The sequence below is a fragment of the Entelurus aequoreus genome, linkage group LG11 (genome assembly GCF_033978785.1).
Source record: "Entelurus aequoreus isolate RoL-2023_Sb linkage group LG11, RoL_Eaeq_v1.1, whole genome shotgun sequence".
NCBI lineage: Eukaryota > Metazoa > Chordata > Actinopteri > Syngnathiformes > Syngnathidae > Entelurus > Entelurus aequoreus.
Window position 1 is genome coordinate 59583189 of NC_084741.1, and position 16899 is coordinate 59600087.

The 16899-nt window shown below is 36.6% G+C and overlaps 1 protein-coding gene across 4 annotated transcripts in view; it reads left to right on the top strand.

Annotated features, from left to right (window-relative positions):
• Positions 1-1913: 1913 nt before the first annotated feature.
• The window catches only part of mms22l (MMS22-like, DNA repair protein), a 39788-nt gene continuing 24802 nt past the window's right edge, over positions 1914-16899 (top strand). For 3 of the 4 annotated variants that reach the window (XM_062063631.1, XM_062063629.1, XM_062063632.1), the window contains exons 1-13: positions 1914-2136; positions 2277-2461; positions 4536-4661; positions 6194-6246; positions 8770-8857; positions 8970-9147; positions 10569-10662; positions 11043-11173; positions 11335-11448; positions 11528-11704; positions 13789-13857; positions 13950-14069; positions 16292-16527. In XM_062063631.1, coding sequence (XP_061919615.1) covers positions 2295-2461; positions 4536-4661; positions 6194-6246; positions 8770-8857; positions 8970-9147; positions 10569-10662; positions 11043-11173; positions 11335-11448; positions 11528-11704; positions 13789-13857; positions 13950-14069; positions 16292-16527 — 1553 coding nt within the window. In that variant the 5' untranslated portion in view covers positions 1914-2136; positions 2277-2294. Of the gene's footprint in view, positions 2137-2276; positions 2462-4535; positions 4662-6193; positions 6247-8769; positions 8858-8969; positions 9148-10568; positions 10663-11042; positions 11174-11334; positions 11449-11527; positions 11705-13788; positions 13858-13949; positions 14070-16291; positions 16528-16899 lie in introns of those variants that run through there. The other variant, XM_062063633.1, reaches the window with a different exon arrangement.

Sequence of the window (16899 nt, forward strand, 5' to 3'; positions counted from 1 at the left end):
TCCAGATGCCAAGATGTTCTTGAGCATGACGAAGGCTGTTCTTGCCTTGCCAAGTCTGTTGGGCCATGAGCGCCTCCGAGAAGGGCCGCCAAAAAATATCTGCTTCTCAGCTGTGGTCCGTATAGGTCTGCAGTGGTACTCAATTGTAATACACTTCTCTACCACTTGTGGCAGTAATGACATTAGCAAACAAACAAAGTCTGGAGCTTAAGTGATCGAGAAGTTTCTTTATCACAAAAATTATGATTAAAGTGGTGTAGTTGTATTTTCGATTGCACTTCAATTTTATTGACAGTTTATTTAAGAAACACATATACCATTATCATTTATTTAGTTAGTTAATGTATTTATTATAGCACTGCTTGACACTCAGCATCAAGGGTTGCAATTGAGGGTGTGTAAATCATTAGTACTTTAACTTTAACTTTAAATGTATGTACATTTATTTTTCAATATTCTTTTATGAGAACCATCTTTTGCGGTATATTATTTATTTTTGTAATCAGCCTGACCTCAGCCTTGATTATAATCTTTGTGATTAACACGTGGTTTTTATATAATTTGACTAAGTTGTAAACAATAAGTAGGTTGTATATAATTATTGAATATGATTAAAATCAAGAGTAAAAATACCAATCTAGTGTTAATCGCATTAGCCCTGTTGTTTTATTTTAATTGTTGTTTTAAATCATCTATGTTTTATGTAGCACTTTGTGTTTTGTATTTGTAAAAAGTGCCTCATAAATAAAATAATACATTTACTTACTTGAAATATGAGTGGGTCCTGGGCCCCTCTGTCCTGGAAAAGTTGGGCCCTGAGGTCAAAAAGGTTAAGAACCACTGTATTAAGAGATCTAGGGGTTTTCTTTTATTATTAAGCATGTCTTCTGTTTTTTAATGCGGATTATATCTAATCGAATTTCTCTACACAACCTGTTGTACACTTGTTTTGTCTTTTTTAGATGTCCTTCATTTTCTATGGATATGGAAGACACCTTACTGATGTACTTCCCATTATTCAGGATGTTCATTGTCAGTATCTCTTATAATGTTAAACATTGTTTTAATGACTGTAATTTAACCCAAATAAAACTATAACATTGTTAGCGTGGCTGCTATGGTTTTAGTTTTGTGATAACAAGGATCCAAAACAAATGTCACAACACAATTATACATTCCCTACAATCCATTGACAACTGCAACAATGAATTGAATGTGTGAAGAAATAAACAAAACATTTACCTTTCCAGCTCAGTGGCCTTGTGGTTAGAGTATCCACCCATAGACTGGGAGGTCGTGAGTTCAAACCCCGGCCGAGTCATACCAAAGACTATAAAAATGGGACCCATTACCTCCCTGCTTGGCACTCAGCATCAAGGGTTGGAATTGGGGGTTAAATCACCAAATTATTGCCGAGCGTGGCGTACGCTGCTGCTCACTGCCCCCCTCACCTCCAAGAGAGTGAACATGGGGATGGGTCAAATGCAGAGGACAAATTCCACCACACCCAGTGTGTGTGTGACAATCGTTGAAACTTTTACTTAACTTTAACCTTTCCATGTGCGTGAAACCTTGTAGAAGAACGTCATCTGTTGACCATGTGGAAACAGTCTGTTGGGGTCACAGTTGTTAATTAATTCAAAAATATTAATATTATGTCTAGCAATATTCGAATTAAGTATTATAGAATGAATGTGTTCATGACACCTGTAACTAAATTGACTAAAAATATACAATAATTATATTCAATACTGGATTTGAAATTAAAGTCTTCCGAAGCAGGACTCGTAAAAACAGGAGGAGTGAGACCTCATGTTATTTTTTCCCATTTCAGTAAGCCGCGCCTACTGTAAAACTTTCGACCAATCGACGACCTCAAAATTGACTGCGCGCATGCGCAGTGCGTAGACGCGGGAGACTCCCGGAACACAAACAATGTAGTGATGGCGGCAGTGACAGCGCCGCACTTTGCAACGAATTCACGGAATATTCCTTACACCAAGTAACATATTTTCTCAATTTAAGTGCTGTTTGACTATTTTAGTTGGTCTTGCTTGTTTTTATATACATGTCTGAACTCCGTGTTCTGTCTACAAACGCTGACTGGGGCCCAGAAGACAAATACCTAAACTAAAGGTACCGTTAAAGTGAAACGTTTCCTATTAAATCTGGTGTTACATTGCTACAGTTGACAAATAACGGTTGATTGAAACTTACCTGGCTGGTACATGTTGCATGTGGTGCCGTTTCTCATTTGATTTCTATTGATATTAAAGGTGAAAGTGGCGAACAGCATGGCTGACGACTTCAGCCAATCCCTCACTCCTCCAGTCTCTCCCACACACAGTCTGTGTGATCTGAGCTCAACCAAGCCGCCCTGGTTCTACTGCTCTGAACTTAAAGAGGATCCTACTGGAGCACTCTCAAGTGAGGGGTACACTGCCAGAGGTTCTTTGAAAAGGTAACAAACAAATATGCCTACATGTCATTCTCATGTAAGGCTTTGACTACATGGGCAAACGCACAGCAACGTCCGAACAGAAATGATCCAAAACCAAAAAGCACACAACACCATAAAACAAATGCTATTGGAAAACGCAAGTGTCATTGGTTAACATTGTTTTTGTTTGTCGGTTTCTTTATAAAACGTTTAAAATATTATAGCCAAGGTGTTTATTAAACTTATCAGTGGTTCTCAAACGTTTTTTCTCCAAATACCACCTCTGAAAACACTTGGCTTCAAGTACCGCCATAATGACCCACATTAAAATACAGTAGTGTAGTATGCCAAAGTATTAATAAAGAAAACAAGGCAGACGTTTTAATTAACTAGTAATATTAATATTACCCCGAACAGGATGCATGGATATAATACTTGGAGTGGTCTTTGACACAAATTATCATTCAAAGCGCATGTTAAAAAAAAATCACAAATATCGTTAAATACAATCTGTCAAATTTCAATCATATAAGACCATTCCTTACTGCCAAGACTGCTAAAGTCTATATGCACGCCATGATATTCTCACATATAAATTATTGTTTCACAACTTGGACACACACAACATAAACTAGACTAAAACCCATCAAGTCTCTCTTCAAAAGCCCCACAACAAGAGGATAATGAAAAAGAAGGAGCTTATTGACTACAGCATTGGACTACAATGGAATACGCGCGCAAAGTGCTATGGGTAAATGTCTACCATACTGTATATGGATAATCCGCTGGTGTCACCAATGGCAAAAATGTCACAAGTTGGGAAAATTCCAAATAGCTTGTTTCCCGAAAGTATAAAGGAAGGCAAGATTGTTTAATAAATATCTCTGCAATAACTCCAAGGTTTAATTTAAAATTTTCGGAACTCATGCAAATCCCAAATACACAATAGCAAGTAGTAACAGTTAAGAAAAGTTGGTTTTACATTAGAGAGACCCTTTAAAGGAGAACATTCCTCAGGTTTGGCTCACTTTTTTGTTCTGTGAACTTGCAGTATTTCTATTATGCAGTTGGTTTATTGCCTTTTTTTCTTTTTTTCTAATGCATTATTTTGATTCTGCAGTGTTTAAAATGTATGTATTGTGGTCTAGATCATATGTATTGGATATGCTTTGGTGTAAATTTTGCAAACATTTTTCTCTTTAGTCACATTAATAACATTCTGCTTGTATATGTCTGCAAGATGTTAGTTTGTGGCGTTCCCAGATTGCAAAACCACATCCTGCCCTGTCCAAAAGTACCTGATTTATCTTTTGAAAATGTAAACTGTTTAAATACTGTATGTATATTGAAGACAAAACTTCATCGCTATTTAAAAAAAAATCCAGACTCGGTCAAAAATATACTTCATAAACATTATATAAATTTACCCCATCACAACATTAGGTCCCACTACCCACTCACAGATTGATACAGAGCTGCATAATAAATAAAGTAATATGTTCACCTATACCTTTTATTGTGTTCCCTCAAACCAAGTAGAAAAGTCGCAACGGCGTTGATTTTTCCCTGTCAGAGTTTAACGGCTAATCCAATTTTGTAATGATCCATCTTGACAAAACAGTGCCATGCAAAATCTTGTGAAGACAAATATACACTTAAGTGTTTTTTTGTTTTTTTTATCCGAGCAAGTGGGAGTGCTTTACATGAGATTTAATAATTCGCGGGGCTGCAGTTACACATCTTAAAGCAGAGGGTGCAAAGCTCCTCCCTCCCCGGCTGATAGCTGTAGTTAATGTCGAAATATGTACATCCACCTAGCAGTAACGTCACAATGTAGCCAATTTTAATAAAAGGGTGCAAGACACTGCGGCCAGAGGTATCCAAAACTTCGTATAACTCACTCCCAAATGCATGAACCTTGTGATTTGATGCTTTGGCATTATTTACCAAAAGTGTCCAACAATAAGAAACTGGAAATATGTGCTGTTTCATATTGTAACTGTATGCATGTTTATAATAAACTTATACCATAAACAATTGTGCAGAAGAAAAATAAATGAAATACAAAATGATTTGATGCACATCCACTATGTAGGCTGCTGCTGTTTCTCGATCCAGCCCCCGCTGACTATGAAGGTGACACAGCGGAGATCTTTGGCTTTGCATGGGTTACAGAGACAGCATTGGTTGAATCTACAAAGCTACTCTTTGGCCTGCTCAGGTAAACCAATCCACAAAGTTTATGTTTTAAAAAACATACTTAGAAGTTTTTTATGCACTACATGTGTTTGTTTCTTGTTTCTTCTTGGTTTTAGGTGATAGCTCAATAAGATATACTTTAAAGGCCTACTAAAATGATTTTTTTTTTTATTTAAACGGGGGTAGCAGATCCATTCTATGTGGCATACTTGATCATTTCGCGATATTGCCATATTTTTGCTGAAAGGATTTAGTAGAGAACATCGACGATAAAGTTCGCAACTTTTGGTCGCTGATAAAAAAAGCCTTGCCTGTACCGGAAGTAGCGTGACGTTGCAGGTTGAAGGGCTCCTCCCATTTCCCCATTGTTTACACCAGCAGCGAGAGCGATTCGGACCGAGAAAGTGACGATTACCCCATTAATTTGAGCGAGGATGAAAGATTCGTGGAGGAGGTTCGTGAGAGTGAAGGACTAGAGTGCAGTGCAGAACGTATCTTTTTTCGCTCTGACCGTAACTTAAATACAAGGGTTCATTGGATTGCACACTTTCTCCTTTTTCTATTGTGGATCACGGATTTGTATTTTAAACCACCTCGGATACTATATCCTCTTGAAAATGAGAGTCGAGAACACGAAATGGACATTCACAGTGACTTTTATCTCCACGACAATACATCGGTGAAGCACTTTAGCTACGGAGCTAACGTGATAGCATCGTGCTTAAATGCAGATAGAAACAAAAGAACTAAGCCCCTGACTGGAAGGATAGACAGAAGATCAACAATACACACCGGAGACACCGAACCAAACACTGGACCTGTGACCACACGGTTAATGCTGTGCCGCCTGTCGAAGCCTAGCAATGCTGTTGCTAACGACGCCATTGAAGCTAACTTAGCTACGGGACCTCGTCAGAGCTATGATAAAAACATTAGCACTACACCTACGCCAGCCTTCATCTGCTCATCAACACCCGTGCTCACCTGCGTTCCAGCGTTTGACGGCGCGACGAAGGACTTCACCCGATCATCGATGCGGTGGGCGGCTAGCGTCGGATAGCGCGCCTGCTAGCCAACTCAAAGTCCTCCTGGTTGTGTTGCTGCAGCCGTCCGCTAATACACCGATCCACCTACAGCTTTCTTCTTTGCAGTCTCCATTGTTAATTGAACAAATTGCAAAAGATTCACCAACGCAGATGTCCAGAATACTGTAGAATTTTGCGATGAAAACAGAGCTGTTTGTATTGGGATACAATGGTGTACCAATACTTCCGGTTAAACCATTGACGTCACGCGCAAACGTCATCATACCAATACTTCCGGTTAAACCATTGACGTCACGCGCAAACGTCATCATATCGAAACGTTTTCAGCCGGAAGTTTGCCGGGAAATTTAAAATTGCACTTTATAAGTTAACCCGGCCGTATTGGCATGTGTTGCAATGTTAAGATTTCATCATTGATATATAAACTATCAGACTGCGTGGTCGGTAGTAGTGGGTTTCAGTAGGCCTTTAACTTGTATTTTACTTAATTTGTTTTGTTATATTTCAGGCAAAATATTTGCAGACTTGAGACTTTGGCACAATGCAGCTCACATGACTTTGGTAAGCATGACTCTAAAGTATATAGAGTTTGGCTAATAAAAGGTCATCATTTCCTCAAAGAATATATTTGTATACATAAACAACACAGTACTAAATGTAAAAAATCAGAATGCAGTTATATTTGTGTTAGTTCTTAAACAACCAATTATCATTAAATACATGGCTTGATCTAACATGCAAGTAGAAGACCGAGTGAAACTTACTTTCAAACGGTACCGGTAATATGAATCAGACAATTTGCATAGAAAATGTCTTGTGTTTTTCAAGCTGATTATTGTAGCTGAGTCCTGTATTTTACTCATGACACAATAGTGTGTATCTGACTCACTTCCAAATCACATGTTACATTATGATATCATTAGGATTTTATCAATACCGATGCCAATATCGATATTCCTTATTGATACTGGTATTCATTGGTACTCTTATTGGTACAATTTTAATTGGTGTTGTTAAACTTAGGATTTTTATTTTTTTTTATTGCCATTTTTATGTGCTCAAGAGTTTGTACACTACCAACACCATGTTACATGTCACAGCAGGGAAGTATTTTATCAACACATGCTTTTTAAGTCTTAAACAAGTCAACTATGTTTGCAGTCCAAGGTCCAATGCAGTTGTTATGTCATCATCTTGTAAAGACCACACAGATCTTTAAGTGTGTTTCTAAAAATTACAATCACACTCAGCTGGAAATTAATGTGCAGAACACAGACCTTTTTCGTGATACGTAATATATAAATCAATACAGTCAATTAGCATGTTAGTCGGTATGCATTTAAGCAAGGTGTGTTTTGATGCCAAGTAAACGTTGCGTGATGGAGTGATGTCTACTAGAGACTTTTAAGCGGATGCTATCTTGCTTAAGAGCAACTTTATGGACTAGTATACTACCTAAATTTACTTTTTTGAGTGGCTTAATATTCGCCTGTGGATTACTGGATTGCTTGGAGAGCAGTTTATGAAGCGAGGAAACAATGGTTGTGAGTGGGGGTGTGAATCTTTGTACACTTTGATCCGATTTCTATGGTGACAATTCGATTCAGAATCGATTCTTGATTCAAACCGATTTTCACAATGTATTATTCGGTATAATAATTATAATTTCACTTTTTCAAAACTAATTACAGGTTAAAAATGCTTTTTCTTGTTGCACGGCGATGGCCTAAAAACATATTTAATTTTATTTTTTTCTTATAAAAAAAGTATTACCGTAGTTAATTTTTTTACATTTCTGTTGTTTTCAAATTGATAATTGAAACTTAAAAATCCATTTAACATCGGGATGAATAAGAATGACGATTCGGACGTGAATTGATTTTTTGCGGAAATATTGTTTTATACTTTTATACTTTTCCATCCATTTTCTACCGCTTGTCCCTTTTGTGTGTGTTGTTGCTTCCTTATTTGTGATTATTCCAAGCTGATAACGTGGTTGTACCCTTTTTTTTCATTTTTGTATTTTTTAACGTAGCAGCGGCACCTGAAGTGAAGTTGACATTGTGTCATAATTACTATGGTCAGCTCAATCAAAAAATACGGTAGCTGGATCATATGTCCATAGTCTTAGCGGTCCCAATTTGGAACTGGTACTAAAATATGCCGGTACTCACTGGGAATCTTTGGGCATCTCACGACTCGATTACGAATCAGGAGCTACGATTCACTTTAAAAATGTATTATTGATGCATCTTTAATTTATGTACTGTATATTGATGCAGTTTTACATTTCTTTTCGTTTCACTAAATAAGCGTTTATCACTTGCAACTTTAAAAATTGATTATTGATGCATCTTTAATTTATGTACTGTATATTGATGCAGTTTTACATTTCTTTTCGTTTCACTAAATAAGCGTTTATCACTTGCAACTTGAAAAAAGCTATTCATTTTGAATAAGAAACAGTTAAATTAACTCCCACATTTATTAAATTCATGAAAATGTGTGCAAAACTGGACCATAAGTGCCCAAAAGTAAAGGAGCTGGTCGGATCTCTCGGCGAGGTGGTTCGCTGCAGTCAGCCAAATTTTAGAACTGTCTGCATTACTTTATATACAATAAATAAATCGATTATTGATTATTGATTTTTACTAATTGATTCTATGATCGTCCATGTCCAAATTGCGATGCATCTAAAAATCTATCATTTCCCCCACCTCTAGTAGGTGAACATCCTACTCCTGAGGCAGTATTTTGTATATTTGAAAGTACTACTGTTGACAATGAAACATGCAGTAGAGATCCACTGTGAACATTGCAAGATACCGTTGCCGTTTAGAGTTAAACCAACAGTACATCTTGATGACTGGTAGTATCAGAACCCATTTTTCATACACTGAAGTCGGTTTAAATCAATCAAAGTTTATTTTACCCTTATTACGTCCCCTTACACTAAGTAACTTTCTGTTGTAACTCACTGTCACAGGGATGAATTGGTTAAGTTAGTTGGATATTGGACTGGCATTGCCAAAAGCTGAAGTCTATTAATGCACACTGTCTTGGAATGTTTCTTGTGTGTTTTAGGTCAAAAAGGCAACCTCCATTATGAAGCATCAGAGCTCAGACAACAGTGTGTTTTATTTCTTCAGTATGTTAAAGTCTTCTTGCACAGGTAATTTTTATGTTACATTATGTTGGCCATGACACTTGGATGTCTGGATAAAGTTATTAATGTGTTTATACATAATCTGTGAAAACATTTTGATTTGTATACATTCATTCAGACACCTTAGGGTTTCCTGCAGTCTGGATGCAGAGCCATCCCACCCGTATGAGGAACTGGAAGGTCAGCTCCCATCTGTTCTACTGGAGGAGCTGTTTGGCATCACACTCCTTATTGGACGTCTTAAAGACTTGCCTATCAACATTCAGAGTGCTTTCACTATACAGAACCCAGGAAAGGTATTTATAATTACTTTAACAATTACTTTACACTTACATAATTGAAATTGTGGGCCACTTAGACAAATGACTAAAACAATATGTCGATGAATTGTTCTTCCTAAATGAAATCTAAAGACCGGAGAAAATTATTTGTATATATATTTTTGCATTTTATGCTGGTGGAATGTAACCACATTTTCGATAGAGCATTAAAATGCAAAAAGAAGAAATGGTAGAAAGAGACAGAACAAAGAGTATAATTTATTCAAAACTAAATTTCAACTCAAACACACTCTTCATCGGCTGATCAAATGTTGCCCAGTTTTATAAAGTCAAACTGTGGGGAGAAATCAGATTTCATGTAACTTTCTGTCAGACATTCACACTATCATGACCTCGTGCTGATAAAGACAAAAAGGCTTTCGGTCTTTGAAGGTGGCAGGATATTTGAACTGCACAAGCAAGGCCTTTTGCTGCCGAGCTAGGAAGCAGTAAATTAGTGATTTAAAATGTACATAAAAAAAAGTTGAGTTGTAGACCTAAAAAAGAGGTCTGGACAATGTGAATGTCTGACAGAAAATGAAATTTTTGTGCAAATGTTGATTTTTCAAGGCAGTAGCTATTAAACTTTTTATCAGCTGATGAGTTTAAGTGCAGTTTTCAATAAATTGTTAACCCTCTATGGCTTGATCTGCAAAGACCCCAAATAACAAGAGCTAAATAGCATGTCAAATTGCGCGTACTATTACTGAGCGTGTTGTGGGTGATTAACTAAGACGGCGTGTGCAGACAAGCAAAAATTACGCCTTATTTAAATGAGGAGTTTGCGAGTACTACCGGTTGTCACCATGGAGATACTCATTTGTTGTACATCAAATGGCATCGTATCGTCAAACTTGTGATGTTTTGCATTATCTGCAACACTTTTTCTGTGCTTTTCAAAAAGCAATCTGGACAACATAACCTACTTTTTCGCACGCTTAAGCTGTGCTTTGGGAGACACTGGTGTTGGGTCAAAAAGTACTGGCATTAACTGTGATAATGTGCTGTAATGATGCAGATATACAGTATATGTAATATATAATACATATTTTTTTTCCATATAAGATATATATTATTAATATATCTACTATATTAAAAAAAAAACACCATAAAAAAAAAACATCACCAAAGTTATTCAATTGAAATTGTTTGGTGTTTGCTGGCTCCAAATCGGCCCCTTAAGTCATCCAGTAGCTATAAAATGTCATTGTTGTATAAACGATGTGTAATATTTTTTATTTTTGATAGACCAAATGTTTCGACACACACAAACCAAGGATACTCTCTTTGTCGTCTGTAGCTTTTATTTATTTTTTATTTTTACTTTGATGCAATACTTGTAATTTTCTCCAGGTCCAAATATTTTTTCAGGTGTGTATACTGTTATTTCTTCACAGATTTTTCCTCCCTCTTGGCATCTGTTGCACCTTCATCTTGACATCCACTGGTCAGTCTTGGAGATCCTCCACCTACTTGGCCACAAAATGAAAGGTTTGTTTGCATACTTTGAAATACTGCATCAGTAATTTGTCATTGTTCTTGTCGTACATTAAACATATATGCAAGGACAAAAAAATTAAATGGTAAATGGGTTATACTTTTATAGCGCTTTTCTACCTTCAAGATACTCAAAGCGCTTTGACACAATTTCCACATTCACACACACTTTAACACACTGATATGGCGGGAGCTACCAAGCAAGGCCCTAACCACGACCCATCAGGTGAAGTGTCTTTGCTCAAGGACACAAAGACGTGACTAGGATGGCAGAAGCTGGGGATCGAACCAGGAACCCTCAAGTTGCTGGCACGGTTGCTCAAGCAACCGAGCCACGTCTTCTTATAACCATCTTACATTTCCCTTCTCCCCAGGCGAGGTGGTGTATGCTCATCAATTTATGAATCTGACTGGAGAGAACTTGACTGATACCAGCCTGTTTGAGGAGCACATGTGCAGCCTCCTTTGTGACCTCACTGGTCTGGCCATGGGCAAATACAGCAAGGTTGGAAATGAGCAATAGCTGATTTCATCTTAGTTTTGAGATGCACAAGTAGTATTTTAGTTTGCATGAATTGCTTAAATGTAACTAAAATGCATTTGTAGTGTGCTTGTTAAAAATTAGCTACTCTAGAAAGCGTGCCAAGTCTTGTTTTTTTCCCAAAGGTGAGGCCTACGGAGATTCTTAGCAGTCATCATTACCATTGTTCCTGCACCAAAGAGCTGTGGATCTTGGTCATTCACCTTTTGGAATATAGGAATAAAAGGCTCCACTCACAGGTGGCGAATATATTTTTTCAAAAGATCTCTTAATTTTCCCTGAGCTAAATTAATCAACTTGTTAATCTTGTTTCTGTAGTCGTTCTGGAGCTACATGAACTCACTGATGAAGCCTCTTGCGTCAGGGAAACCAGCAGCTGAGCAATTCAGTGGCCTCCCTGCTCACTGCAAGGACCCTTTAGGATTCACATGGTGGCTGTTAACTCATTTAGCAATGTTGGGGCAGTACAATCATAATGGCATACTCCAGGATGAGGTAAATAGCAACACACTTCAATGTTATATGTAACAGAAAAAGGCCTCTATGTACCTATATTGTATGTAATGTGATATCCGCGTTTTTAAACATTAATTTTTGCGTCAAAATATCACTTTCAGGTTTTTTTTAAAATTTAATATAAAAAAAATACGATCTAAACAAAATTTGTTAACCCTCTTGCTTTAACGCTCCATTGAGTTGCAGGATCGCTGGAGACGATCAGGGACACCAAAACAAGCTCGATAGTTAGCATAGTTAGCATGATCTAGCTAGCTTACTTGTTGCTGCCTCTGTTCGCTTTCAGAGCCACATTGTTGACTGCTGTTTACTTTGCTGCTAATTATATTTGGATAATTACAATCCAAACACATTTAGTTCCAAACAAACAAAAATTTATATTTTTTACGTGAAAAATGTAAACAGAGGTCACAACACCGAATGTACCCGTGGGGGGGGGGGTGGCTACAGCATAGCGTGGGCAAATAGGGAAACTTTTTCTGAGTTCTTTGAATGCATGTTATATAGTTTTACATTAAAATTTAAATTATAATGATATTAGTAAATTTTCTACAAAAAACCCTAAAAAATATAGAGTAGAAATGCAGCCAATTGCAGGAAATGTAGTCTTTATTGTCAAAATGTTCTTTCAGGGCTTGCGTGGCAGCGCGTCATGCCGATTTTCCTTTTTTTAAAGTCAGTTTTCTTTTTTTTCTCAAATGGGGTCACATGCTTGTATATTGTTAATTGTTATCAACTCCTTCATTAGGTACACCTACACAATTGCAACAACTTAAAAAACTGGCCATATGTATTTTTATATATTTTTACATATTAACTATATTATACCATAATATATTATGTAATAATATATGATTATATATTAGGGGTGTCAAAAAATATATATTTTTAATGAATCGCGATTCTTATTTGTAATGATTCGTAATCGATTTAAAAAAAAAATTATGAATCAATTTATTTAGTTATTTTTAAAAATCTGTCCTGTCCAGCCACTCAGGCAAATCATCTTTTTGATGTAGATGCCCCTGTCTGCTGTAAAGATTTATTTTAGAAAAGAGAATTGTGGGATACTTCTCTTGTTGACTTATTTGTATTTGACTTTATTAAATGTTTGGGTAGAATTTTATTAAACCAAACCAGTTTTCTTTTCAAGTAATAGAGCAATTTATCAGCGCTGTTTATTTTATGGAGGAATGCAGTTAATTGTAGAACTAGCACCCAATGTTATTAAAAAAGTATTGATTTTGAATCAAGAATAATTTTAAATCGATTCTGAATCGGATAGTTACCCCCACGAATCGAACCAAATCGTGAGTTCCCCAAAGATTCATAATCCTATTATATATAATATATGTTTGTATATATATATATATAATATATGTTTGTATATTATATATATATATATATATATATATATATATATATATATATATACAGTATATATTAGGGCTGCAACAACTAATCGATTATATCGATTAAAATCGATTATAAAAAATAGTCGGCGATTAATTTAGTCATCGATTCGTTGGATCTATGCGCATGCGCAGAGGCAATTTTTTTTAAAAAAATTTTTAAAATTATTATTATTATTATTATTATTTTTTTAATAAACCTTTATTTATAAATTGCAACATGTACAAACAGCTGAGAAACAATAATCAAAATAAGTATGGTGCCAGTATGCTGGGTTTTTTTCCCAATAAAATACTGGAAAGGATAGAAATGTAGTTTGTCTCTTTTATCAGATTATTAATCGAAGTAATAATCGACAGATTAATCGATTATCAAATTAATCGTTAGTTGCAGCCCTAATATATATATATATATGTATGTATGTGTGTATATGACTGTGTATGTATGTATATACTGTATATGTTTATGTATGTATGTACTGTTACTATATACTAACAATATTATATTAATAATTATATTTATCAAGAGCCTTGAAGTAATATGTAGAAATATTTTGTACGATATCAAATGGTTGTAGTATTTACATTATAATATATATGTTTAATGACAAATAGTAATGGGAAAATTGTGTCATCTTATTTCGTCTACAGTTAGAGAAATCCATTGATGACAATTGGACATTTGTGGAAGAGCTGCTTAGGTTAACTTTTAAGCCCCAGGTCAGAATTATTATTTTTAACATTTCAAATTTATTGAAAAAGTTTTTTGTTTTTAGTAGGATTATGATGATTCTGCATGTGTGTAATAACAGGTAGGTCTTGTTGAGGAGCAGATAAGGATGCATGTCCATTGCTGTCTTTCTCTTTGTCTGCTGTGGAAACCCAGTACCAGTGCTGTCTCCACCCTCTGGGACTTCTTCAGCAAAAACCTGGTGAGGCCAAATACTGTGTTAACTTCCAACCATCCATCCATTTTCTACCGATTGTCCCTTTCGGGGTCGAGGGGACTGCTGGCGCCTATCTCAGCTGTGTTACTTAAGTATTGCAATCCATAGTAATATTAGGTGCTACTATTTTCTCATGTAGTGGCTGGGATATTTACTTACACAACTGCCAGGAGTTGGCTGTTTTTGGAGGAAACATTTTTTTTAGAATAGTACAAAAATATTGTATTACGGTAACCCAAATATATTAATTTTTAAAGTCAAAAACAACGTATTACAATGTTTTTCGAGTCATGTTTACAGCTATCAGGTTTATAATCATGTTTTATGTGTAATTTTCTAATCCTATTTATATTTTTAAGTTGCTTAAAAATTGTTTGACTCTGCTTCATTGATCATTATTATTTTAAAATGTGCATTATAAACTCCTCTGTCGTTGGTTATGGGTGCGTTCTCACTTTTTTACAGGTATTGAAATATTTAACCACTTAAATCTCAGATGTAGACCCCAGTTTGAAGAGTTCATCTGTGTTGTACAGGCAGCCTGTGCCCTGCCATGATTGACAATTGCAAAACATTGGGATATCAGATGTCATAATATTTTTTTTAGATGTTATATTATTATTGCGAAACAGGTTTGAGTGGACAATACAATCAGCAATTGATTAGTCATTTGAAACATTATTTGAGGAAATACAGTACATGAGAAATCTTCCTCAACAGCCTCTTTTTTCAGTATGGCCTCTTTTTAGACGAATGAGTCTGTGCTGGCCCTGCAGTGAGGTGGCGACTTGTCCAGGATGTACTCCGCCTTCCGCCCGAATGCAGCTGAGATAGGCTCCAGCACGCCTGCGACCCCGAAAGGGACAAGCGGTAGAAAATGGATGGATGGATGGAGTGGCAAACCAACCAAATTTGACTGACTTGTAATTAGGACTGGGCGATATGTCTCGATATTTTTAGGCCATGTCACGATACACGATATATATCTCGATATTTTGCCTTTGCCTTGAATTAACACTTGATGCATAAAATCACACCAGTATGATGATTCTATGTGTCTACATTAAAACATTCTTGTTCATACTGCATTAATATATGCTAATTTTAAACTTTCATGCAGAGAGGGAAATCACAACTAAGTCAATTTACCAAAACTGTATTTATTAAACAATTAAGCAGTGGCACAAACATTCATGTAATTTCAAAACAGAAAGTGCAAGATTGTCAGACATTTTAAAACAAGCTATTAGTGCACTTTTGTGCATGATGTCACTAAGATGACATATCAAAACAACACTAAATTAAAGTGCACTTTTTATTTCAAACAAATAAAGTGCACTTTTGTGCATGATGTCGCACAAGATATTTCAAAAACTATAAAATAAAAATTAGCTGCATAATCGGAAATCAAATAGTGTATGTCCTTTGCTATGTGGTAGGTTATTGCGGACGTTATCTCCTTTTGTTTTTGACTTGTTTTTTTCATACGGTGTTGATCTGGAAATGGAAGACGCCAGGCTCAATTGGGTCAGTGCTGGTTGCTTTGGCATTTTGTGGGTGTGGCACCGAGCGGAGATGTTGACATGTGGAGTAGCATAGCTTTTGCCGCATAATTTACATATTACGGTTGTCTGTTCAATATCTTCCCGCTTGAAGCCAAACCACCGCCAGACGATGGCGGTGGTGTTTTTCTTGGGAATTAATTCTTCTTCCTCCATTTGTTACCAGATTCGCACTTTCTCCCTCTCGTATTACCACTCGCACCGCTCCGCTTGCACCACCTGCCACAGCTAACGTTACCCATGCCGCTACCTCTCTGCTCGGCGTACGACGTTGCACGCGCGACAGTATGTGACGTATGTAAGAAGGTGCGCTTGTTTTATCTCTCTGTCAGAAGGAGAGACAAGAAAGAGTGAGAAAAGCCTGTAGTGTAATGCCTGCAGCTAAAAGCAACTGCGTGAGAACGTATACTCGAATACTCACAAAATAGTCATTTTCTACATTGCACAGAGACAAACCCGCGATATATTGAGTATATTCGATATATCGCTCAGTCCTACTTGTAATACAACAAATCAAAACTCCAAATTTAAAAGTAATTTGCTATAACAAATTTTCAGGATTTTCCATTTTCTTTTTTCTTTTTTTTCGATGCCTATGGTGAAGTTGTCATTTCAAATGCGCTGTGTTCTGTTAATCCAATTTAGGGTGCCTCATTCACTGTGCCGTGGCTCGGCTTGAGCGGCCTGGGCACCTTGTGCAAGACCCCGCTGTCTCTGCTGGAGCAGGTGCGCAACTGCTGTTCGCCATCCCCCCTCCACTCTGCAGGACACACCCAGTTGTACTGCTCTGCCAACTCCTTTCACATCTTCCTGCGAGTGCTGGCCCTGTGCCTGTCCCAGGACAGAGTGAGCGGAGTCCCACAGAGACAGATCAAAGGAAGGTATGGACGCTTGACAGTTGACATAAACACCAAATACTGTAGATTGAATGAAGTGAAAAAATTACATGTGCCAATCTACCAGTAAGTCATACGGTATAGACTTGGGCCTCATGTTTCAACTGCCTGGTTCTCATCATAGAGAGAATATGCATACTCTGCACCTGCTCTTTCTAAAGCTGTTCCATGGTTTTAAATAGAGGTGTGAATCTTTGGGCACATCATGATTCGATTACGTTTCAGGAGCTACGATTGGATTAAAAATCGATTATTGATTCATCTTGAATTTTTATACAGTTATATTGATGCAAGTTTTACATTTCTTTTCGTTTCACTAATGTTTATCACTTGCAACTTCAAAAAATTGTGCATTTT